Source organism: Oncorhynchus masou, chromosome 31, assembly GCF_036934945.1.
Source record: "Oncorhynchus masou masou isolate Uvic2021 chromosome 31, UVic_Omas_1.1, whole genome shotgun sequence".
Classification (NCBI taxonomy): domain Eukaryota; kingdom Metazoa; phylum Chordata; class Actinopteri; order Salmoniformes; family Salmonidae; genus Oncorhynchus; species Oncorhynchus masou.
Genome location: NC_088242.1, coordinates 7,800,956 through 7,825,241, shown reverse-complemented (window position 1 = coordinate 7,825,241; position 24,286 = coordinate 7,800,956). Strand labels below are relative to the sequence as shown.

General features: G+C 41.9%; 1 protein-coding gene across 1 annotated transcript in view; it reads left to right on the top strand.

The window, feature by feature from the left end:
• The window catches only part of LOC135523386 (histone acetyltransferase KAT6B-like), a 105,222-nt gene that overhangs the window by 25,776 nt on the left and 55,160 nt on the right, over nt 1-24,286 (top strand). The window contains exons 4-5 of the mRNA XM_064950024.1: nt 11,978-12,093; nt 12,580-12,661. Of these exons, the coding sequence (XP_064806096.1) occupies nt 11,978-12,093; nt 12,580-12,661 (198 nt within the window). The remainder of the gene's footprint in view (nt 1-11,977; nt 12,094-12,579; nt 12,662-24,286) is intronic.

Here is a 24,286-nt window from a genome sequence, read left to right as displayed (position 1 = left end):
TCCATTTTCCACAGCTGTAGATTAGTGGCATTTTCATTTACTGTTCTTTTAGTTCCAGACAGAATTTGCTGCTGCTAGCCCTACATAAAATGCAGTCTGCTAAGGAGTGGATTGTTTAAGGAACTGTTCTCTCAGTGACGTTTTTATATAGCTCAAATTTGACTAAGTAACGTTGAGGTGGTTTTCATTTAACCGCTCTGTAGTGTACACACATTTGTGTTCTGGGTGTAAAACAGCTGTTTTACAGCCATGAGAGGGAGACGGGTGAGAGAGAGGAGTCACGCTTTTTAAATGACTTTCATGGATGGGCCCCCATTAGACTGAGTGCTGCTACTGTTTCTGCCTCATTAAGATCAAATTATCTTTAATTAACTGCTCAGATGTTTGATCATACTGTTTATTTGTTATTTTTAATATGCCGCTTGTGGGAAAAAAAGAGGTCTACGGACCCACACACCCAAGTACAAACGCTGTTGACGATGCAAAATGTTAATATTTAAAGTGGAATTGACAGTGTTTTAGCAACATGATATCTTATTAAAATCAGATTCATTTACACCCTCAGGAAGAATGATGCCTTTTTTTTCACATTTTCTGACAGGCGAGACTACACAGACCGGTGCGCCATAGCCAATCAGAGCTACACTAGGCCTATATGCAAATAAGACATTTGCCATACGGGCAGTCCATCATTTAACTTTGAACTGGACTGTGTATTTACAGGCAGTAGCAACAGTGCAACGTTATATCATTTAGAAAAGATTCTCCAAAAGCCACAAAAATACACCTGAATGGATTTCTGGTGTAACCGATGTGAAATGGCGAGCTAGTTAGCAGGGTTGCGCGCTAATAGCGTTTCAATCGGTGACGTCACTCGCTCTGAGACCTTGACGTAGTTGTGGTTCCCCTTGCTCTGCAAAGGGCCGCGGCTTTTGTGGAGCGATGGGTAACGTTTCTTCGAGGGTGGCTGTTGTCAATGTCTGCAGAGGGTCCCTGGTTCGAGCCCAGGTAGGGGCGAGGACAGGGACGGAAGCTATACTGTTACATAAGTATTACAGAAGGAACTTTACAGTCCTATTTATCTAACAGCTGTGAACAGGTAGGCTACCGCTTTCTCAGTTGCCTATAAGATCAACAACCATATGTACAATGTCAAAATTGCACTGATAAACAATGGAATAATAGCCCACGTTTTGACAACTGAATGGGAACTTGTCAGCTTGCCCGCCCATTCGATCGATGACAAATACATTTTTATTGAAAACTAAGAGCTATGCAAACTGTTGGTGAGTTATTCAAGTTCAGCATAGCTAGCTAACAAAGTGACTCACATTTCTTTCTAACCAAATAACACTTGCATCTCGAGCTGTAGCCAAAGTGAAAATATATGGAGGGTTGTCCACTCACCCATCCTTCCAGCAGCTAGTTTGCTAGGCTCCAGGCTTTGTTTGCTAAATAAATAGTTACATGAATAGATAAACGAGCCTATTAGCCTCATAGCTTCATATAGATGGGTCCAACCACCATTAATCAAATTAGAACTATTTTATAAGTTAGGGTTATTTTAGATGATGGTCAAAAGTAGTGCACTATATAGTTAGCTAGCTATCTATAGCTACTGAAACAGATTATTTCATGTTTGCTATGTTTTTCCGGAAGAACTGCATTGTTTGCATCAGCTAGCTAACTTTTTTTTATGACCAGCACTGTAGGTGCGCGAGACAACTTTACCAGCATCAAAGCATATGTATCGATGAATCGTTATGACATATGAAATACGAGTGATAATATTTACGTAGTTATTACACTAATGAACGTGTTAAATAATTATTTGACGTGCAGTCATATTCGGGTCCTGATAGGTCAACAAGCTTATTTGACAGGTCAAATAGTGTTATTTTACTTTAATCTTTTTTGACACGCAAAGACCCAAACGGCATTCCATAGAAATCCTGAAACAAATGAACAACGAAACAGCACAGCAAGTAGGTGAAAGATATAGGTTTTGATTGTTTTACTGGTAATGGAGACATATGTAAATGCCAACAAAATAACTTTCTCTGTGTGTGTGTGTGTGAACTTTATTTAACTTGGCAAGTCAGTTAAGAACAAATTATTATTTACAATGACGCCCAGGACGAAGCTGGGCCAATTGTGCGCGCGCCCTATGGGACTCCCAATCACGGCCGTATTTGATACAGCCTGGATTCGAACCAGGGACTGTATTGATGCCTTTTGCACCTTTTGCCATAGGACGCTGTGTGTGTGTAACTATTTAACTGTACTGGAATGCTTAAAAAGCCGCTAAAATTTGAAATATAGGTATCGTTTTTTGGGGGGCAAAGAAAATATTGGATATTGGTATCAGCCAAAAATGTCATATCGGTGCATCACTACTTGTGCAGAGAAGCATGAGATTGAACTTCAGTCAAATTTCTGGATTTTTTTCCCCCCCTTAGTTAACACTATCAAGACTTAGTATACTAAACTAATTATGCAAGATATTTTCTTGTAGGCGGAACGCATTTGAGTAGGGTTCTATTGCATTTACAGGCACAACTCAGTCGGTACTTCACACAGACGCTGCAGCATAACCAATCAGATCTGCAGTAGGCCTATACACAAATAGATCATTGCTATATATGGATCTGTGCCATTCAATTTCAACTGGACTGTATTATTTTTTTGTGTATTTTTAAACAAATTTCTTTCTCCGTGGTATCCAATTGTCCCATCGCTGCGACTCCCGTACGGACTCGGGAGAGGTGAAGTTAGAGAGCCGTGCGTCCCCCGAAACACAACCCAGCCAAGCCGCACTTCTTGACACAATGCCCGCTTAAAACGGAAGCCAGCTGCACCAATGTGTCAGAGGAAACACTGTACACATGGCGATCGTGTCAGCGTGCATTGCGCCCACCACAGGAGTCGTTAGTGCGCATTGGGACAAGAACATGCCTGCCGGCCAAACCCTCCCCTAATCCGGATGACGCTGGGCCAATTGTTCACCGCCCCATGGGTCTCGGTTGCGACTGGCTGCGACAGAGCAGGTACTCGAACCAGGATCTCTAGCCTTAGACCACTGCGCCATTCGGGAGGCCCAAAACTGTGTTTATAGCCTGAGCAGTCACGAGTAGATGCGCTAGTTTTGAGATCATAGCAAGAGCTGCATGTAGCCACGTCACATTTATATTTCCTATCCTTTGCAAGTTAGTAAGATATTAGCTCAGTTATAGATCATTTGTAGTCAGCAATGGTGGAGTGATTTGCTTCTTCCGAGAGCACAAAATGTGTACATTTCTTCTGTCACGAACTCTGATACCTCCTGCGCCTCGAACTGTTTCGGTCTGTTTCTGAAGTTTTTTATTTTGTTCATATATCTGGACTGGATGTTTACCAGATAGCTAGGTTGCATTGGAGCCCACTGCCTGGAATAGCAAACAAACTTTTCCAGCACTGTAGAAGCTGTTTTATTACGCTCTTGCCTGGTACAATAGTTACAATCCGGACTTCCAATGCGGCAATTGTTTGTTTAGGGAGGATTACAGGAATGAGGTGTAGCTATCCTTTGCAAGCAAATTTCAATTCTTCTGGGGAAAATGTAAAATTGGAACTTTATTGTTCTCAACTCCTGTGGCTGGACACCGCTGGGCTTGATGGATGTATCCCTGCCTTGACATCTGTCCTTATCCAAATGGCCTGTGCTACCTGGAACTTGACTGCCAAGGAAGATGTCTCCATCTGCTCCTCCTCCTCCTCCTCCTCATCTTGTAGTGGAGTATAAGGAGAACAGCAAGAGGATTGCTCCAATCAGCGATGGTCCCATGTCACAAGTCGTGGAAACAAAAGGCAGCAGCATGCTGCTAAACGGACGAGAGTGTCTGCGAGAGGTCCGGAGCAGATCGACATGAAGAATAGCTTTGCCGCCCTGGTGCCTGATCTACCTATGCCTTCATCGCTAGGACTGCCTGTGTCTGCGACAGCTTAGCTGACTCCAGCAGCGGCTTCGTCATCCAGTTCGGCTCCTCTGGATCTGACGGGGCTCATCCTGCTGTGGAAGGTCTGAACCTATAGCCGGGAGCTGCGTGAGGACATCAATAAGCTGCTCCCAGACATTATAAACCTGCATCAGGTCATCAATAAGCTGCTCCCAGACATTATAAACCTGCATCAGGACATCGATAAGCTGCTCCCAGACATTATAAACCTGCATCAGGTCATCGATAAGCTGCTCCCAGACATTATAAACCTGCATCAGGTCATCAATAAGCTCCTCCCAGACATTATAAACCTGCATCAGGTCATCAATAAGCTCCTCCCAGACATTATAAACCTGCATCAGGTCATCAATAAGCTGCTCCCAGACATTATAAACCTGCATCAGGTCATCAATAAGCTCCTCCCAGACATTATAAACCTGCATCAGGTCATCAATAAGCTGCTCCCAGACATTATAAACCTGCATCAGGACATCAATAAGCTGCTCCCAGACATTATAAACCTGCATCAAGACATCAATAAGCTGCTCCCAGACATTATAAACCTGCATCAGGACATCAATAAGCTGCTCCCATACATTATAAACATTATAAACCTGCATAAGGTCATCAATAAGCTGCTCCCAGACATTATAAACCAGCATCAGGTCATCAATAAGCTGCTCCCAGACATTATAAACCAGCATCAGGTCATCAATAAGCTGCTCCCAGACATTATAAACCTGCATCAAGACATCAATAAGCTGCTCCCAGACATTATAAACCAGCATCAGGTCATCAATAAGCTGCTCCCAGACATTATAAACCTGCATCAGGTCATCAATAAGCTGCTCCCAGACATTATAAACCAGCATCAGGTCATCAATAAGCTGCTCCCAGACATTATAAACCTGCATCAGGTCATCAATAAGCTGCTCCCAGACATTATAAACCTGCATCAGGTCATCCTTAATCTGCTAGGAAATATCGTCTATCTTCGTTCATGTGGCATTCAATGAAGGGCAGCACAGAACAGCTGAAGAATGGTTTTAAAGAACTGTTTGGGTCTCTGCTTGACACCAACAAACACCCCATAATATCTGGCGCTCTGCCCTCCCTAAATCGTGGCATTGAGAAGTTCAGCAGAATTTTATCCCTCCATAACTGGCTACGTGACTATTGTAGCTCCATGGGTGTAACATTTATTGACAATTTTTAAGCCTTATGGAAACAAAGCTGGTTTTATAAGGTGATGGGATCCACCCAAATCCTTTGACTTCCTGGATCCTTTCACAGCATTATAACGCTGTGTTGAGACAACGACTTATCAATGACACAACCCCAGCTCAGTTAATCCCTACTATTGTGTCGCTGAGTCATCATAATGCTTCAGCAAATGTACATTATCCCAGGGGCGTTGGAAGACACAATGTAAGTAACCTATTGTATGTCCCTCTAACTGCCCTGAATGCTTCTGCTGATCCTACAGCTGTTGTATGCAGTAATCATATGCCTATGAACCAGAGTTATACTGTTAGCACTGAGGCAGTGTGCCCTTGTAGGAAGTCCACTGTCTGCAGCTCGCCCTGCACTAACTTAAATAACATGAGCATGTGTAAAATGTATATGTATGTGTAGTTAAGGTTTAAAAAAATAAATATATATATATATATATTTACTTCTAAGCTTCCCGGCAATGAAAACAACTGCTAAAAATAGCCCGTGTTAACTTGTGTATCTTATTAAGGAACAAGGTTCATAGAATCAACAATTTGCTAATAACAGATGACATTCTTAGGTATATCTGAATCTCATGTAGATAATAGCTTTGATACAGTGATAGAAATACATAGTTATAACATGTACAGAAAATACAGAAATGCCAATGGTGGTGATGCTGTTTATTCTGAACCACATTCCTGTAAAACTTAGAGTATCTCATGTTAAATGCTGTTGAAGTAATATGGCTACAGGTTCATATCAACAGAGGTTTATTTTCTGGGTGATTTTAAAAAAAAAATAAAAAAAAACATTGACTGGCTTTCATCAAGCTGCCATCTCAAGAAAAAGGTTAAAGCTGTAACCAGTGGCTGCAACCTGGTTCAGGTTATCAGTCAACCTGCCAGAGTAGTTAACAGCACAGGCATGATTTTTTATTTAACTAAGCAAGTCAGTTAAGAACAAATTCTTATTTACAATGACGTCCTATCCCAGCCCAGCCAAACCCTAAACCGGACGACGCTGGGCCAATTGTGCGCCGCCCTCTGGGACTCCCAATCACGGCCGGTTGTGATACAGCCTGGAATCGAACCAGGGTCTGTAGTGACGCCTCTAGCACTGATGTATTGATCCACATGTATTGATCACGTCTATACTAATGCTGCAGAAATTTGCTTTGAAACCTTATCTAAATCCATAGGATGTAGTGATCACAATATAGTAGCTATATCTAGGAAAACCAAAGTTCCAAAGGCTGGGCCTAATCAAATCGAATTGTATTTGTCACATGGGCCGAATACAAGTGTAGACGTTACCTTGAAATGCTTGTTACAAGTCCTTAACTCTATTTCTAGAACTGCATTGTTAGTTAAGAAAATATTTACTAATATTTACTCAAATCTGATATCTAGTAAATAAAGTAAAAAAATATAACAAAATTAAAATAAGTAACAATAATGAGGCTATATACTGGTCCTGAGTCAATAATAGATAAACAGCAAGTAACAGCAGTGGTGGGGTCAATGTAAATAGTCTGGGTGGCCATTTTGATTAATTGTTCAGCAGGTGACTTGGGGGTAGAAGCTGTTAAGGAGCCTTTTGGTCTTAGACTTGACACTCTGGTACCGCTTTCCGTGCGGTAGCAGAGAGAACAGTCTTATGACTAGGGTGGATGGAGTCTTTGCCAATTTTTTTGGGGCCTTCCTCTGACACCGCCTGGTATAGAGGTCCTGGATGACAGGAAACTTGGCCCCAGTGATGTACTAAGCCATACGCACTACCCTCTGTAGCGCCTCATATGGCCCCAGTGATGTACTAAGCCATACACATTACCCTCTGTAGCACCTCATATGGCCCCAGTGATGTACTAAGCCATACACATTACCCTCTGTAGCGCCTCATATGGCCCCAGTGATGTACTAAGCCATACACATTACCCTCTGTAGCACCTCATATGGCTCCAGTGATGTACTAAGCCTACTACCATCTGTAGCACCTCATATGCCGTATATAATGTATAAGATAGATGTCTTACAATAAGTTGTGTAGTGATTGATATGTTGACGTAAAGAATATTTGTTGGTCTGTGGTGTGTAATGAGGAGCAACCAGACGCTGCACTTGACACCAATTAGGAAATTGCTTATTCCATTTACTAATAAGCATGAACCCATTGAGAAAATGTCTGTTAAATCCCCATGGATTGATGAGAATTTGAAAAATGTTATGGTTGAGAGGGATGAAACAAAAGGAATGGCAAATAAGTCTGGCTGCACAACCGATTGGCTAACCTGCTGCAAATTAAGAAATGACTAAACTGATTAAAAAGAAGAAACTATATTATGAAACAAAAATACATGTTTTAAAGAATGATAGTAAAAAGCTTTGGAGCACCTTAAATGAAATTTTGGGCAAAAAGGCAAACTCGGCTTCATCATTCATTTATCACAAAACTCACTGATATTGCCAATTACTTTAATCATTTTTTTTTCATTTTCAAGATTAGCAAATTTAGAGTTTGTTGCTGGCATGTCATGCCTGACACTACACATCCAAGTATAACTGATCAAATTAGCGTTGTAATTTTTAACTCTGTAAAGTGAGTGTGGAAGTAGGTGAAAAGAATTGTCAATCAACAATGACAAACCACCGGAGTCTGACAACTTTGATGGAAAATTACTGAGGTTAATAGTGGGCAATATTGACAATCTTATTTGCTAATTTAAGCCTACTAGAAAGTGTGTGCCCTCAGGCCTGGAGAGAAGCAGAAATTATTCCCCTACCTAAGGATAGTAAAGCCCCCTTTACTGGCTTAAATAGCCGACCAATCAGCATGTTACCAACCTTTAGTAATAGTTTTGACCAGTGTGTGTTTGACCAGATACAATGCTATTTTACTGTAAACAAATTGACAACAGACATTCAGCATGCTTATAGGGAAGGACGCTCAACAGGCACTTACAAAAGTGATTGATTGGCTTAGTGAAATTGATCATTAAAAAGTTTGGGAGCTGTTTTGTTAGATTTTTGACATTATCAAGCATAGTCTGATGATGAGAAACTTGTGTTATGGCTTTAGACTCCCTGCGATATTGTGGATAAAGAGTTACCTGTCTAACAGAACACAGAGGGTGTTCTTTAATGGAAGTCTCCAATATAATCCAGGTAGAATCAGGAATTCCCCATGGAAGCTGTCTAGGCCTGTTACTTTTTTCAGTCTTTACTAATGCAATGCCACTGGCTTTGAGTCAAACCAGTGTGTCTATGTATGCGGATGACTCATCACTCGACACGTTGTCTACTACAGTGACTGCAATCACTGCAACACTTAACAAAGAGCTGCAGTTAGTTTTAGAATGGGTGGCAAGGAACAAGTTAGTCTGAAATATTTCAAATCGTTCACTAAACCGTGTAATAAATAATGTGTAAATTGATTAAGTTGAGATGACTAAACTGCTTGGAGTAACCCTGGACTGTAAACGGTCATGGTCAAAACATATTGATACAACAGTGGCTAAGATGGGGAGAAGTCTGTCTATAATAAAGCGCTGCTCTGCCTTCTTAACAACACTATCAACAAGGCAGGTCCTACAGGCCCTAGTTTCTACCTTCTTAACAACACTATCAACAAGGCAGGTCCTACAGGCCCTAGTTTCTACCTTCTTAACAACACTATCAACAAGGCAGGTCCTACAGGCCTTAGTTTTGTCAAACCTGGACTACTGTTCAGTCGTGGGGTCAAGTGCCACGAAGAGGGACCTCGGAAAATTACAATTGGATCAGAACAGAGCAGCACGCCTTGGATGTACACAGAGAGCTAACATTAATCTCTCATGTCTCAAAGTGGAGGAGAGATTGACTTCATCACTACTTGTTTTTGTAAGAAGTGTTGACATGGTGAATGCACCAATCTGTCTGTTTAAACTACTAGCACACAGCTTGGACACCCATGCATACCTCATAAGACATGCCACCAAAGGTCTCTTCACTATCTCCAAGTCAAGAACAGACTATGGAAGGAGCACAGTACTACATGGAGCCATAACTACATGACTGTGAAGACACACACACACACATATATATACACATGAATCAGACTGCAGAGTGTAAAAGCAGCCAACAAGTGCTCAGCATATGTGGGAACTCATTCAAGACTGTTGGAAAAGCATCCCAGGTGAAGCTGGTTGAGAGAATGCCAAGAGTGTGCAAAGCTGTCATGAAGGAAAAGGGTGTCTATTTGAAGAATCTCAAATATAAAATATATTTTGATTTAACACTTTTGTTTTGGTTACTACATAATTCCATATGTGTCATTTCATAGTTTTGATGTCTTCACTATTATTCTACAATGTAGAAAATAGTAAAAATAAAAATGCTTGAATGAGTAGGTGTTACACTACCAGTCCAAAGATTATGTGAAAGTAGAGTTGTGGCCTGAGGGAAAACATTTAATGTGTTGTGAAAAGTGTAATGAAATGTAATATTTAAAAATTCTGTATATAACTGCAATAATGTTGCTTCCCCAGGAAGAGTAGCAGCTGGGATCCTTAATAAATACATGTTTGAAAAGCGAGTGTGTTTAAAGAATTTTTTTCCCGTCTCAGTGTTGTATATTGAGACAGGCTTGAATAAGCTGAGTAGCCAATAGGCAGATGGTAATTTATCTGATTCTCTGTAATGGTGGTATGGGAATAATAATGCTTTTTATTTTGTAAAGTGGTATCTTTCATCAAACACATTTTCAGTCACTTCCTGGTCTGAAGAATAAACAGGTTAATGTTAAGACCTACATGTTTTTTTGTAGAGCATCATGGAATGGAGACCTACCACACATTGGCTGTTACTGTAGGCAGGATGATAGAACAGCTATTCCCATGCTAAAAATGTTATGGGGTGTATTTTCTCCATTGTTTTTGATGGTAGGCCTAAATGATGATCAAATAGTCACAGTAGCCAACTTGATCACTGTCTAAAACTGTGATTTTTAAAATGGGTATAGCCGAAGTGTTCACAGAAAACGCCCGCTGGAAGTTGCACAGAATTTTAACTGTGTTCAAGTTTGCATTCGGCTTAAAACTTAAACTTAAAATGGCTTTGCTTCTGATGCCCTCACTAGTTTGATTTGTATTTCACATTCCCAGCCTTACTTTCTTCTGCTTTTGTCCACAATATGGAGTCATTGAAACTGAAACAGTGCATCCCGAAGGGCTGGAGCCAGAAACAATGTACCGGCTGTGATTTACAACTTGATAACAATATTTGTTGGACTACCAAGCAATATATTGGTGAATTATATTAATCATGCATAGATGAATGCATCCCATCTATTCTGCCAACAAATCAAATCAAATTTTATTTGTCACATACACACGGTTAGCAGATGTTAATGCGAGCGTAGCGAAATGCTTGTGCTTCTAGTTCCGCTCATGCAGTAATATCTAACAAGTAATCTAACCTAACAATTTCACCAACACTACCTTACTCCATGTAATGTTATTTTTTTGTCAGATAGAACCTATTTTTTAAAACTATATTAAGTTGGTTTTGTAGCATTAAACTGTGAATTGGATATTTTCGACTGATATTTTAATGGTCTGTTTTTCATATCTTGCGAAGTAGTTAAAATACTGTCAGTTTCACTTTGAACCTTCTTGTGTGATGGGAAGGTCGAGTCTACTGCTCTGTGAAACTGATACTAAAGAATATGGTCCCAAGTGGCACCCTCTTCCCCATTCGGGCTTCAGAATGCATTCACAGCCATTTATTTTTTCCACATTTTGTTACAGCCTGAATACTCACAATAATGTAATGTCACAATGGATGTATGTTTTTAGAACATTTTTTACAAATTTAATAAAAAATGAAAAGCTGAAATCTCATGAGTCAATAGGTATGGCAAGCCTAAATACATTTGCGTAAAAATGTGCTTAACAAGTTGAATAATAAGTTGCATGGACTAGCTCTTTGTAGAAGGGTGTTTAACATGATTTGTTTAATGACTACCCTACTTCTGTACCCCACTCGTACAATTATCTGTAAGGTTAAGAGCAGTTAATTTCAAACACAGATTCAACCACAAAGACCAGGGAGGTTTTCTAATACCTCGCAAAGAAGGGCACCTATTTGTGGATTGGTATAAAAAAAGCAGACATTGAACATCCCTTTGAGCATTGTGAAGTCATTAATTACACTTTGGATGGTATATCAATACACCCAGTCACTACAAAGATACAGGCATCCTTTCCAACTCAGTCCTGAGTGTCCTAGTAACAGTTTTGACTTAAATTGGCTTGAAAATCTGTTGCAAGACTTGAAAATGTCTGTCGAGCAATGTTCAACAACCAACTTGACAGAACTTGAAGAATAAAAAACAAAATGGGTAAGAATTGTACTTTCAAGGTTTGCAAAGCGCTTAGAGACCCCAAAAGACCCTCGGCTGCAAATGCTGCCCAAGGCGATTCAGGAGGTTGAATACGTATCTAATTAAAATATATTGGTGTTTTCATTTTAATTTATAAAAAAAAATATATAAAAAAAATATTTCAGTTTGACATTACAGAATATTTTGTGTAGATGTTGGACAAAAATTACAATTAAATCCATTTGAATCCCATTTAACACAACAAAATGAAAATAAAAAATCCAGGGGTGTGAATGCAGTGTAGGTCTTTCTCTGCTCTGGTCAAAAGCATTACATAGGAAATATGGTGCTGTTTTGGACGTGAACCAAAATATGGTTGAAATGTACAGGAACACTAATATGCTCCTCTTTAATTACCTCTACAGGGCACCCGTCTTGTTTGAAGTTTTCCCCAGAGCTGACCACTAACGTCAAGAGATTGCGATGGCAATGTATAGAATGTAAAACATGTAGCTCCTGTCAAATACAAGGCAGAAACGCTGTAAGTATTATATTATATTATGTAATATTGTTCTATTTTCTGTTTTACTACAAGCCATTTTAATCCGTGATATAGATTGATAATACCTTCATGGAGACATAGCGAGTCTAACGTCTCCAAGGCATTATGGGTAGTACATGTCCTCTTAATGATATTGGCTGATCCCAAATAAGCGCCCTAGTCGCTATATAAATGTACTACGAAGGTCAAAGGTCGTGCACTATATTGGTAATAGTGTGCTGTTTGGGACACATGCTATATAATTACAGATGTTTTCAAACATAGGTCAGCCTTTTCCCCGGGCAACATGTTGTACATTGAAGATGTACCATCCTTTCTTCATTCAAAACATAAATCACCTTCTCATCCATATTAAACTAAACGGACGTGTACCTCCTTTAGAGTGAAATGACAGAAGGTGTAACATCTATGCAACTACAGGGAAGCCACCACACAGCCCCACACATGCCTCCTGTCTCCTTGCAGGATGAGATGCTGTTCTGTGACTCCTGTGATCGAGGGTTTCACATGGAGTGCTGCAACCCGCCTCTCTTAAGGATGCCAACAGGTAAAGGCCTTTTATACATGTTTGGCTCCTTAGTTTTGTCTGAGGTTGTCTCTCTCTCTCTCCTTCTGTCTGTCTTTTTCTCAATCTCTTATCTCTCTCTTTCTCTCTCCCCCTCTCTCTTCCTTTCTCTCTCTCTTATCTCTCTTTATCTCTCTCTCTCTTCCTTTCTCTCTCTCTCTCCCTTTCTCTCTCAATTCAATTCAAAGGACTTTATTGGCATGGGAAGCACATTTTAACATTGCCAAAGCAAGTGAAGTAGATAATATGCAAAAGTGAAATAAACAATAAAAATAAACACTCACAGAATTTCCAAAAGAATAAAGACATTACAAATGTCATTATGTCTATATTCAGTGTTGTAACAATGTACAAGTGGTTAAAGTACACTAGGGAAAATAAATACGCATAAATATAGGTTGAATATACAATGGTGTTTGTTTCTCACTGGTTCACAAATCTTGCTGCTGTGACGGCACACTGGTATTTCACCCAGTAGATATGGGAGTTTATCAAAAGCGGGTTTGTTTTCAAATTCTTTGTGCATCTGTGTAATCTGAGGGAAATGTGTTTTTTATTTTTTATTTCAACTTTATTTAACCAGGTAGGCCAGTTGAGAACAATTTACAACTGCGACCTGGCCAAGATAAAGCAACGCAGCGCAACAAAAACAACAACACAGAGTTACACATAAACAAACGTACAGTCAATAACACAATAGAAAAGAATAATAGAAACCTGTACAGTGTGTGCAAATGTAGAAGAGTAGGGAGGTAGGCAACAAATAGGCCCAAGAGGTGAAAAGAAATACAATTTAGCATTAACACCAGATAGATGTGCAGATGATGATGTGCAAGTAGAGATACTGTGGTGCAAAAGAGCAAGAGGGTTAGTAACAATATGGGGATGAGGTAGTTGGGTGGGCTATTTACAGATTGGCTGTGTACAGGTACAGTGATCTGTAAGCTGATGCTTAAAGTTAGGGAGGGAGATATAAGACTCCATCTTCATAGATTTGTGCAATTTGTTCCGGTCATTGTCTGCAGAGAACTGGAAGGATAGGCGGCCAAAAGAGGTATTGGCTTTGGGGTTGACCAATGCAATATACCTGCTGGTGCGTGTGTTATGGGTGGGTGTTGCTATGGTGACAAGTGAGTTGAGATAAGGCGGGGCTTTACCTAGCAAAGACTTAGATGACCTGGAGCCAGTGGGTTTGGCGACAGATATGTAGTGAGGGCCAGCCAACGAGAGCATACAGGTCACAGTGGTGGGAAGTACATGGGGCTTTGGTGATAAAACGGATGGCACTGTGATAGACTTCATCCAGTTTTTTGAGTAGAGTATTGGTGGCTATTTTGTAAATGACATCGCCGAAGTCGAGGATCGGTAGGATAGTCAGTTTTACTAGGGTATGTTTGGCGGCATGAGTGAATTAGACTTTGTTACAAAATAGGAAGCCGATTCTAGATTTCATTTTGGATTGGAGATGCTTAATGTGAGTCTGGAAGGAGATTTTACAGTCGAGCCAGACACCTAGGTATTTGTAGTTGTCCACAAGTCAGAACCGTCCAGAGTAGTGACGCTAGTTGGGCGGGAGGGTGTGGGCAGCTATCAGTTGAAGAGCATGCACATAGTTTTACTAGCATTTAAAAGCAGTTGGAGGAGTGTTATATGGCGCTGAAGCTCATTTGGAGGTTTGTTAGCACAGTGTCCAAAGAAGGACCAGATGTATAAAGAATGGTGTCGTCTGCTTAGAGGTGGGTCAGAGAATCACTGGCAGCAAGAGTGACACCATTGATATATATACAGAGAAAAGAGTCGGCCCGAAAATTGAACCCTGTGGCACCCCCATAGAGACTGTCAGAGGTCCGGACAACAGGCCCTTGTTGACACACTGAACTCTATCTGAGAAGTGGTTGGCGAGGCAGTCATTTGAGAAGCCAAGGCTATTGAATCTTCTGATAAGAATTTGGTGACTGATAAGAGTCAAAAGCCTTGTCCAGGTTGATGAAGACGGCTGTGCAGTACTGTCTTTTATCGATGGAGGTTATGATATCGTTTAGGACCTTGAGCGTGGCTGAGGTGCACCCGTGACCAGCTCGGAAACCAGATTGCATAGTGGAGAAGTTACGGTGGGATTCGAAACGGTCGGTGATCTGTTTATTAACTTGGCTTTTGAAGATTTTAGAAAGGCAGGGCAGGATGGATACAGGTCTCTAACAGTTTGGGTCTAGAGTGTCGGGGATGACCGCGGAAGCTTTCCGATCTTTGGGGATCTCAGACGATACGAAAGAGAGGTTGAATAGGCTAGTAATAGGGGTTGCAACAATTTTGGTGGGTAACTTTGGAAAGAGAGGGTCCAGATTGTCTTGCCCAGCTGATTAGTAGGGATCCAGATTTTGCAGTTATTTCAGAACATCAGCTGTCTGAATTTGGGGGAAGGAGAAGCGGGGGGTATCCAGGTGGAAAGCATGGTCAGATGGATGCTTATTGAAATTATCAACTTTCGTAGATTTATCAGTGATGACAGTGTTTCCTAGCCTCAGTGCAGTGGGCAGCTGGGAGGAGGTGCTCTTATTCTCCATGTACTTTACAGTGTCCCAAAACCTTTTGGAATGGAAGCAAATTTCTGTTTGAAAAAGCTAGCCTTAGCTTTCCTAACTGGCTGAGAATATTGGTTCCTGACTTCCCTGAAAAGTTGCATATCGCGGGGGCTATTCGATGCTAATGCAAAACGCCACAGGGTGTTTTTGTGCTGGTCAAGGGCAGTCAAGTCTGGGGTGAGGCAAGGGCTATATCTGTCCTTAGTTCTACATTTTTTGAATGGGGCATGCTTATTTAAGATGGAGAGGAGAGCACATTTGAAGGGCAACCTGGCATCCTCTACAGACGGGATGAGGTCAATATCTTTCCAGGAGACCCGGGCCAGGTCGATTAGAAAGGCCTGCTCGCTGAAGTGTTTTAGGGAGTGTTTGACAGTGATGAGGGGTGGTTGTTTGACCGCGACTCATTACACATGCGGGCAATGAGGCTGTGATCGCTGAGATCCTGGTTGAAGACAGCAGAGGTGTATTTAGAGGGCAAATTGGTCCGGATGATATCTAAAGGCGTGCTCATGGTTACGGATTTAGGGTTGTACCTGGTAGGTTCCTTGATAATTGATGTGAGATTGAGGGCATCTAGCTTAAATTGTTGGACGGCCAGGATATTAAGCATGTCCCAGTTTAGGTCACCTAACAGTACAATTCACATATGGTGCCCAGGGCACAGTCGGGGGCTAAGGCGGCAACAGTGAGAGACTTGTTTCTGGAACGGTGGATTTTTAAATGTAGAAGCTTAAACTGTTTGGGCACAGACCTGGACAGTATGACAGAACTCTGCAGACTATCTCTGCAGTAGATTGCAACTCCGCCCCCTTTGGCTGTTCTATCTTGTCGGAAAATGTTATATTTAGGGATGGAAATGTCAGGATTTTTGGTGCCTTTCCAGGATTCAGACACGGCTAGGACATATGTGTCTCTAATATGGTCATACATTGGGCAGGAGGTTAGGAAGTGCAGCTCAGTTTCTACCTCATTTTGTGTGCAGTGTGCACATAGCCTGTCTTCTCTTGAGAGCCAGGTCTGCTTACGACGGCCTTTCTTAATGCAAGGCTATGCTCACTGAGTCTGTACATAGTCAAAGCTTTCCTTAATTTTGGGTCAGTCACCGTGGTCAGGTATTCTGCCGCTGTGTACTCTCTGTTTGGGGCCAAAAAGCATTCTAGTTTGCACTGTTTTTTTGTTAATTCTTTCCAATGTGTCATGTAATTATCTTTTTGTTTTCTCATGATTTGGTTGGGTCTAATAGTGTTGCTTTCCAGGTGCTCTGTGGGTTGTGTGTGTGAATACTTGACACATTGGAAAGAATGAACAAAAAAACAGAGCAAACTAGAATGCTATTTGGTCAGGGGCTCTGTGTGGTGTGTTTGTGAACCGAGCCCCTGGACCAGCTTGCTTAGGGGACTCTTCTCCAGGTCCATCTCTCTGTAGGTGATGGCTTTGTTATTGAAGGTTTGGGAATCGCTTCCTTTGAGGTGATTGTAGAATTTAACGGCTCTTTTCTGGATCTTGAGAATTAGCGGGTATTGGCATAATTCTGCTCTGCATGCATTATTTTGTGTTCTACATTGTACACGGGTGGTATTTTTGCAGAATTCTGCATGCAGTCTCAATTTGGTATTTGTCCCATTTTGTGAATTCTTGGTTGGTGAGTGGACCCCAGATCTCACAACCATAAAGGGCAATGGGTTCTATAACTGATTCAAGTATTTTTTTAGCCAGATCCTAATTGGTATATTGAATTTTATGTTCCTTTTGATGGCAAAGAAGGCCCTTCTTTCCTTGTCTCTCAGATCATTCACAGCTTTGTGGAAGTTACCTGTGGCGCTGATGTTTAGGCCAAGGTATGTATAGTTTTTTGTGTGCTCTTGGGCAACGGTGTCTAGATGGAATTTGTATTTGTAGTCCTGGCGACTGGACCTTTTTTGGAACACTTATTTTGGTCTTACTGAGATTTACTGTCAGGACCAAGGTCTGGCAGAATCTGTGCAGAAGATCTAGGTGCTGCTGTAGGCCCTCCTTGGTTGGTGACAGAAGCACCAGACCATCAGCAAACAGTAGACATTTGACTTCAGATTCTAGTAGTGTGAGGCTGGGTGCTGCAGACTTTTCTAGTGCCCTCGCCAATCCGTTGATATTTATGTTGAAGAGGGTGGGCTTAATCTGCATCCCTGTCTCACTCCACGGCCCTGTGGGAAGAAATTTCTTTTTTTGGGGCAATTTTAGCTGTACACTTGTTGTTTGTGTACATGGATTTTATAATGTTGTATGTTTTTCCCCCAACACCACTTTCCATCAATTTGTATAGTAGACCTTCATGCCAAATTGAGTCGAAGGCTTTTTTGAAATCAACAAAGCATACCTTTGTTTTGTTTTGTTTGTTTGTCAATTAGCGTGTGCAAGGTGAATACGTGGTCTGTCGTACAATAATTTGGTAAAAAGTCCATTTGACATTTGCTCAGTACATTGTTTCCACTGAGGAAATGTACGAGTCTGCTGTTAATGATAATGCAGAGGATTTTCCCAAGGTTGCTGTTGACGCATATCCACAGTAGTTATTGGGGTCAAATTTGTCTCCACATTTGTGGATTGGGGTGATCAGTCCTTGGTTCCAAATATTGGGGAATATGCCAGAGCTAGGGATGATGTTAGAGTTTTAGTATAGCCAATTGGAAATTGTCGTCTGTACATTTGATCATTTCATTGAGGATACCATCAACACCACAGGCCTTTTTGAGTTTGAGGGTTTTTATTTTGTCCTGTAGTTCACTCAAGGTAATTGGAGAATCCAGTGGGTTCTGGGAGTCTTTAATAGTTGATTCTAAGATTTGTATTTAAACATGTCTATGTTTTTGCTCTTTATTCTTTGTTATAGAGCCAAAAAGATTGGAGAAGGGGTTTACCCATACATCTCCATTTTGGATAGATAATTCTTTGTGTTGTTGTTTGTTTAGTGTTTTCCAATTTTCAATAATAAACTCAGCAAAAAAAGAATCGTCCCTTTTTCAGGACTCTGTCTTTCAAAGATAATTTGTAAAAATCCAAATAACTTCACAGATCTTCACTGTAAAAGGTTTAAACACTGTTTCCCGTGCTTGTTCAATGAACCATAAACAATTAATGAACATGCACCTGTGGAACGGTCGTTACGACACTAACAGCTTACAGAGTGTAGGCAATTAAGGTCACAGTTATGAAAACGTAGGACACTAAAGAGGCCTTTCTACTGACTCAAAAAAACACCAAAAGAAAGATGCCCAGGGTCCCTGCTCATCTGCGTGAATGTGCCTTACGCATACTGCAAGGAGGCATGAGGATTGCAGATGTGGCCAGGGCAAGAAATTGCATAAATGTCCATACTGAGAGACGCCTAGGACAGCACTACAGGGAGACAGGACGGGCAGCTGATCGTCCTCGCAGTGGCAGACCAGGGGTAACAACACCTGCACAGGATCGGTACATCCGAATATCACACCTGTGGGACAGGTACAGGATGGCAACAACAACTGCCCGAGTTACACCAGTAGTGCACAATTCCTCCATCAGTGCTCAGACTGTCTGCAATAGGCTGAGAGAGGCTGGACTGAGGGCTTGTAGGCCTGATGTATGCCACCAGCCATACTGCTCGTTCTGTGCGTGATTTCCTGCATGACAGGAATGTCAGTGTTCTGCCATGGCCAGTGAATAGCCCGCATCTCAATACCATTGACCACATCTGGGACCTGTTGGATCGGTGGATGAGGGCTAGGGCCAATTCCACCAGAAAAGTCTGGGATCTTGCATGGGCCTTGGTGGACGAGTTGGGTAACATCTCACAGCAAGAACTGGCAAATCTTTTGTAGTCCATGAGGAACAGATGCACTGCAGTACTTAATACAGCTGGTGGCCACACCAGATACTGACTGTTACTTTTGATTTTGACCCTTCCTTTGTTCAGGGACACATTTGTTTCTGTTAGTCACATGTCTGTGGAACTTGTTAAGTTCTCAATTGTTGAATCTTATGTTCATACAAATATTTACACATGTGAAGATTGCTGAAAATAAACTCAGTTAACAGTGAGATGACGTGTTTTTTTTGTTGCTAAGTTTATATGGTTTTGCTGTTTGTTCTTTGTTAAAGAGCCAAAAAGATTGCAGAACTGGTTTACCCATACATCTCCATCTCTAATTTCTCGTGTTGTTGTTTTAGTGTTTTCCAATTTCTCCAGAAGTGGTTAGAGTCTATGGATTCTTCAATTACATTGAGCTGATTTCTGACGTGCTGTTCCTTCTTTTTCTGTAGTGTATTTCTGTGTTGTTTTAGTGATTCACCGTAGTGAAGGCGTAGACTCAGGTTTTCCCGGTCTCTATGTTTTTGGTTGGACAGGTTTCTCAATTTCTTTTAGATTTTTGCATCTTCATTAAACCATTTTGTCATTGTTGTTAATTGTCTTATTTTTATAATTTGAGATTTTTAGATTTGATAGGGAAGCTGAGAGGTCAAATATACTGTTAAGATTTTCTACTGCCAAGTTTACACCTTCACTATTACAGTGGAACGTTTTGTCCAGCAAGTTGTCTAAAAGGGATTGAATTTGTTTTTAGGCTAATTGTTTTTTGGTAGGTTTCCAAACTACATTCCTTTCATCTATAGCATTTCTTAATATGATTCAGTTTCTTTGGCTTTGATGCCTCATGATTGAGTATTGCTCTGTTCAAGTAGAGTGTGATTTTGCTGTGATCTGATAGGGGTGTCAGTGTGCTGACTGTGAACGCTCTGAGAGACTCTGGGTTGAGGTCAGTGATAAAGTAGTCTACAGTACTACTGCCAAGAGATGAGTTATAGGTGTACCTACTGCAGGAGTTCCCTCGAAGCTTATCATTGACTATGTACTGTACATACCCAGTGTGCGATAGAGCTGCAGGAGTTGTGGCCCGTTTTTGTTGGTTATGTTGTCATAGTTGGGCATATGGGGGAGGGAATGCTATCACCTCCAGGCAGTTGTTTGTCCCCCTGTGTGCTGAGGGTGTCAGGTTCTTGTCCGGTTCTGGCATTTAGGTCACCACAGACTAGTACATGTCCCTGGTTCTGGAAATTATTGATTTCCCCCTCCAGGATGGAGAAGCTTTCTTCATTAAAGTATGGGAATTCTAGTGGAGGGATATAGGTAGCACACAGGAGGACATTTTTTCTCTGTTAATATAATTTCCTTTTGAATTTCCAGCCAAATGTAAAATGTTCCTGTTTTGATTAATTTAATGGAGAGAGTTAGGTCTGCTCTATACCAAATTAGCATACCCCCTGAGTCCCATCCCTGTTTCACACCTGGTAGTTTGGTGGATGGGACTACCAGCTCTCTGTAACCTAGAGGGCAACCAGTGGGTCTGTCTCCTCTATACCACCCACCTGGTAGTTTGGTGGATGGGACTACCAGCTATCTGTAACCTAGAGGGCAACCAGTGGGTCTGTCTCCTCTATACCACCCACCTGGTAGTTTGGTGGATGGGACTACCAGCTATCTGTAACCTAGAGGGCAACCAGTGGGTCTGTCTCCTCTATACCACCCACCTGGTAGTTTGGTGGATGGGACTACCAGCTATCTGTAACCTAGAGGGCAACCAGTGGGTCCGTCTCCTCTATATCATGTTTCTTGAAGGATGACAATGTCTATATTTCCAATTTCTTTGAAGTCCAGGTTCCTGCTCTTCAGACCAAAGGCTGATGACCTCAGGTCTTGGATATTCTAGATGAGATGGTGAAGGCTTTGTATTCCATAAAGTGTCCAATGTTGTTGGTCTTGTGGTTTGGCCTCAGGCCAGTAAGTGTGAGCAGAGCCTGCTGAGCATCTGGTACATTCCATTGGCTTGGACTAGTGTAAGAGTGGGGGTTGGGCCTTTTCGCCTGCTCACGGCCTGGGCGTTTGTGTGACTTCCATGTTGAGGCCCTCTATGCGGGGGTGGGGTGCATGGGGTGGGCAGGAGGAACATACGTCTGATCTGAGGGGGCCTACATGGGGTGTGGGGATGGTTGACTTGGGTGGGTGTTGATTGGATGTGGTGGTGGTGTGGATGTGGCTGGTGGTGTTGTGGTCTGGATGTAAGGGGGGGTCTGCAGGTCTGGGCGGGGTGTCTATTGATCTGTTGCTCCTATGTGAAGTGTTGGGGCTGCGTTTGAGAGCGATGTCCTTCAGACTCCGGGTGAAGGTCGGCACTGCTGCCCTGTATAGGTGGACCTGGTCATAGAGGCTGTTCTAGTCCAGGGTGGACCTGGTCATAGAGGCTGTTCTAGTCCAGGGTGGACCTGGTCATAGAGGCTGTTCTAGTCCAGGGTGGACCTGGTCATAGAGGCTGTTCTAGTCCAGGGTGGACCTGGTCATAGAGGCTGTTCTAGTCCAGGGTGGACCTGGTCATAGAGGCTGTTCTAGTCCAGGGTGGACCTGGTCATAGAGGCTGTTCTAGTCCAGGGTGGACCTGGTCATAGAGGCTGTTCTAGTCCAGGGTGGAGTGGTGGGCACTGCTGCCTTGTAGAGGTGGACCTGGTCATAGAGGCTGTTCTAGTCCATGGTGGAGTGGTGGGCACTGCTGCCTTGTAGAGGTGGACCTGGTCATAGAGGCTGTTCTAGTCCAGGGTGGAGTGGTGGGCACTGCTGCCTTGTAGAGGTGGACCTGGTCATAGAGGCTGTTCTAGTCCAGGGTGGAGTGGTGGGCACTGCTGCCTTGTAGAGGTGGACCTGGTCATAGAGGCTGTTCTAGTCCAGGGTGGAGTGGTGGACAAATTGTTCTTGAGGCAAGTCACTTGAAATACTTGCGTTTACCCGCTGTATGGTAGTAGGGTGGAAGTCTTTTTCGTGGTAGCAGGGTGGACATAACCACTTGTGCATTGGGAAAAGTAGAACAAGCTTTTTCAATCACTCGCTTCAGTGCTGTGGCCACCCTTTCCTGCTGTATTCTCAGGTCTTTGGGGCCTGTGTGTATTATTATGTAACTGGGTGACCCTAGTTGGTCCTCAGACAGAAGGTCTAGGGCACGCTGGGTGTTTGGACACCAGAGTTTAGACACACTGTGTTTGGGAAAAAGGTTTTTTTCTTCTTTATATTTCCCATTTGAGCTGGCTTCTCTGCGGGGGTGGCCACCTCTCTAGTGGGTTGTTCTCTGTCACGCCATCCCCCTCAACATCTCCTCCAGCAGTCTGATTCTCCCCTAGTGCTCTGTTCTTTCCTGCTCTTTCTTTTTATATCGTTGAAGTTGTCTCACCACAGTCCAGAGTGCAGATATGTCTCTCTCCACCTCCAGCTCGCCAGGTCTAGTTAAGGGGGTGTTGTTGTGCTGGACTGTTGTCTGGGTCTGTGCTGACTGCAGAGTAATCACCTGCTGTTCCAGCTCCACCTGCCTTACCACCAGCTGGGTAAATGTATCCTTCATTTCAATGAGGGGGTAGTACTCCATGGTGGGAGGTTTACTTTCCGCTTGGGGTTGCTCATCTGTGGTGTTATATAATGAAGAGATCTGGGGTGGGGTATCTTTCTCAAGGGAGAGCTTCTCCTGCTGGACTATAATTCTTTGATTAGGTGAAAGTTTAGCTGAAACTGTTTGGGGTTGCCCTGTACTATTACTGTTCCAGCCTTATAGAGATTTGTATTAGCAGACTCAGAATCCTCGTTGTCTAGTATCCTGAGTTTCCACCCCTCGTTAACCTCTCTGGTATATGTGGGATGGTAGCGTCTCACTTGGCCAAAAGCCAGAGAAAATGCAGTGCGGCAAATTCAAATAAATTCCTATAAAAATCTAACTTTTATGAAATCACACATGTAAAATACCAAATTAAAGCTACACATGTTGGGAATCCATCCAACATGTCAAATTTCAAAAAGGCTTTTCGGCAAAAGCAAACGATGATATTATGAGGATAGCACCTCCGTAAACAAAAGAGAGAGAATATTTTTCAACCCTGCAGGAGCGAACACAAAATGCAGAATTAAAAATATATAAAACATGCATTACCTTTGACGAGCTTCTTCTGTTGAGCATTCCAAAATGTCCCATAAACATCACAAATGGTCCTTTTGTTCCATTAATTCCGTCCATATATATCCAAAATGTTGATCCATAAAAACACCGGTTCCAACTTGCGCAACGTGACTACAAAATATCTCAAAAGTTACCTGTAAACTTTGCCAAAACATTTCAAACTACTTTTGTAATACAACTTTAGGCATTTTTTAAAAGTAAATAATCAATAAAATTGAAGACGGGATGATCTGTGTTCAATACAGGAAGAAAACAAACTGACGCTAGCTTTCTGGTCACGCGCCTCTCTCAAACAGTACACATGAAGTGACCATCGTTTTGAACAGGGCTACTTCTTCATTACACAAAGGAAAAACCTCAACCAATTTCTAAAGACTGGTGACATCCAGTGGAAGCGGTAGGAACTGCAAGCAAGTCCCTTAGAAATCTGGATTCCCAATGAAAACGCATTGAAAAGATTGACCTCAAAAACAAACAAACAAACCATCTGAATGGTTTGTCCTCAGGGTTTTGCCTGCTACATAAGTTATGTTATACTCACAGACATGGTTCAAACAGTTTTAGAAACTTCAGAGTGTTTTCTATCCAAATCTACTAATAATATGCATATCTTATCATTTGGGGATGAGTCACAGGTAGTTGAATTTGGGCATGCATTTCATCCAAGTATTTCGCACCATTTTAAAGATAAACTTGTTGTAATTCCAGCCACAGTGTCAGATTTCAAAAAGGATTTACAACTAAGTGATTATGTTAAGTCAGTACCTAGTCACTGAAAAACACAGTCATTTTTCCAGCCAAAGAGAGGAGTCACAAAAAGCAGAAAAAGAGAGAAAATTAATCACTAAACTTTGATAATCAGATGACACTCATAGGACTTTGTTACACAATACATGTATGTTTTGTTCGATAAAGTGCATATTTATATCCAAAAATCTCAGTTTACATTGGCGCGTTATGTTCAGTAGTTCTAAAACGTCCGGTGATTTTGCAGAGAGCCACATCAATTTACAGAAATA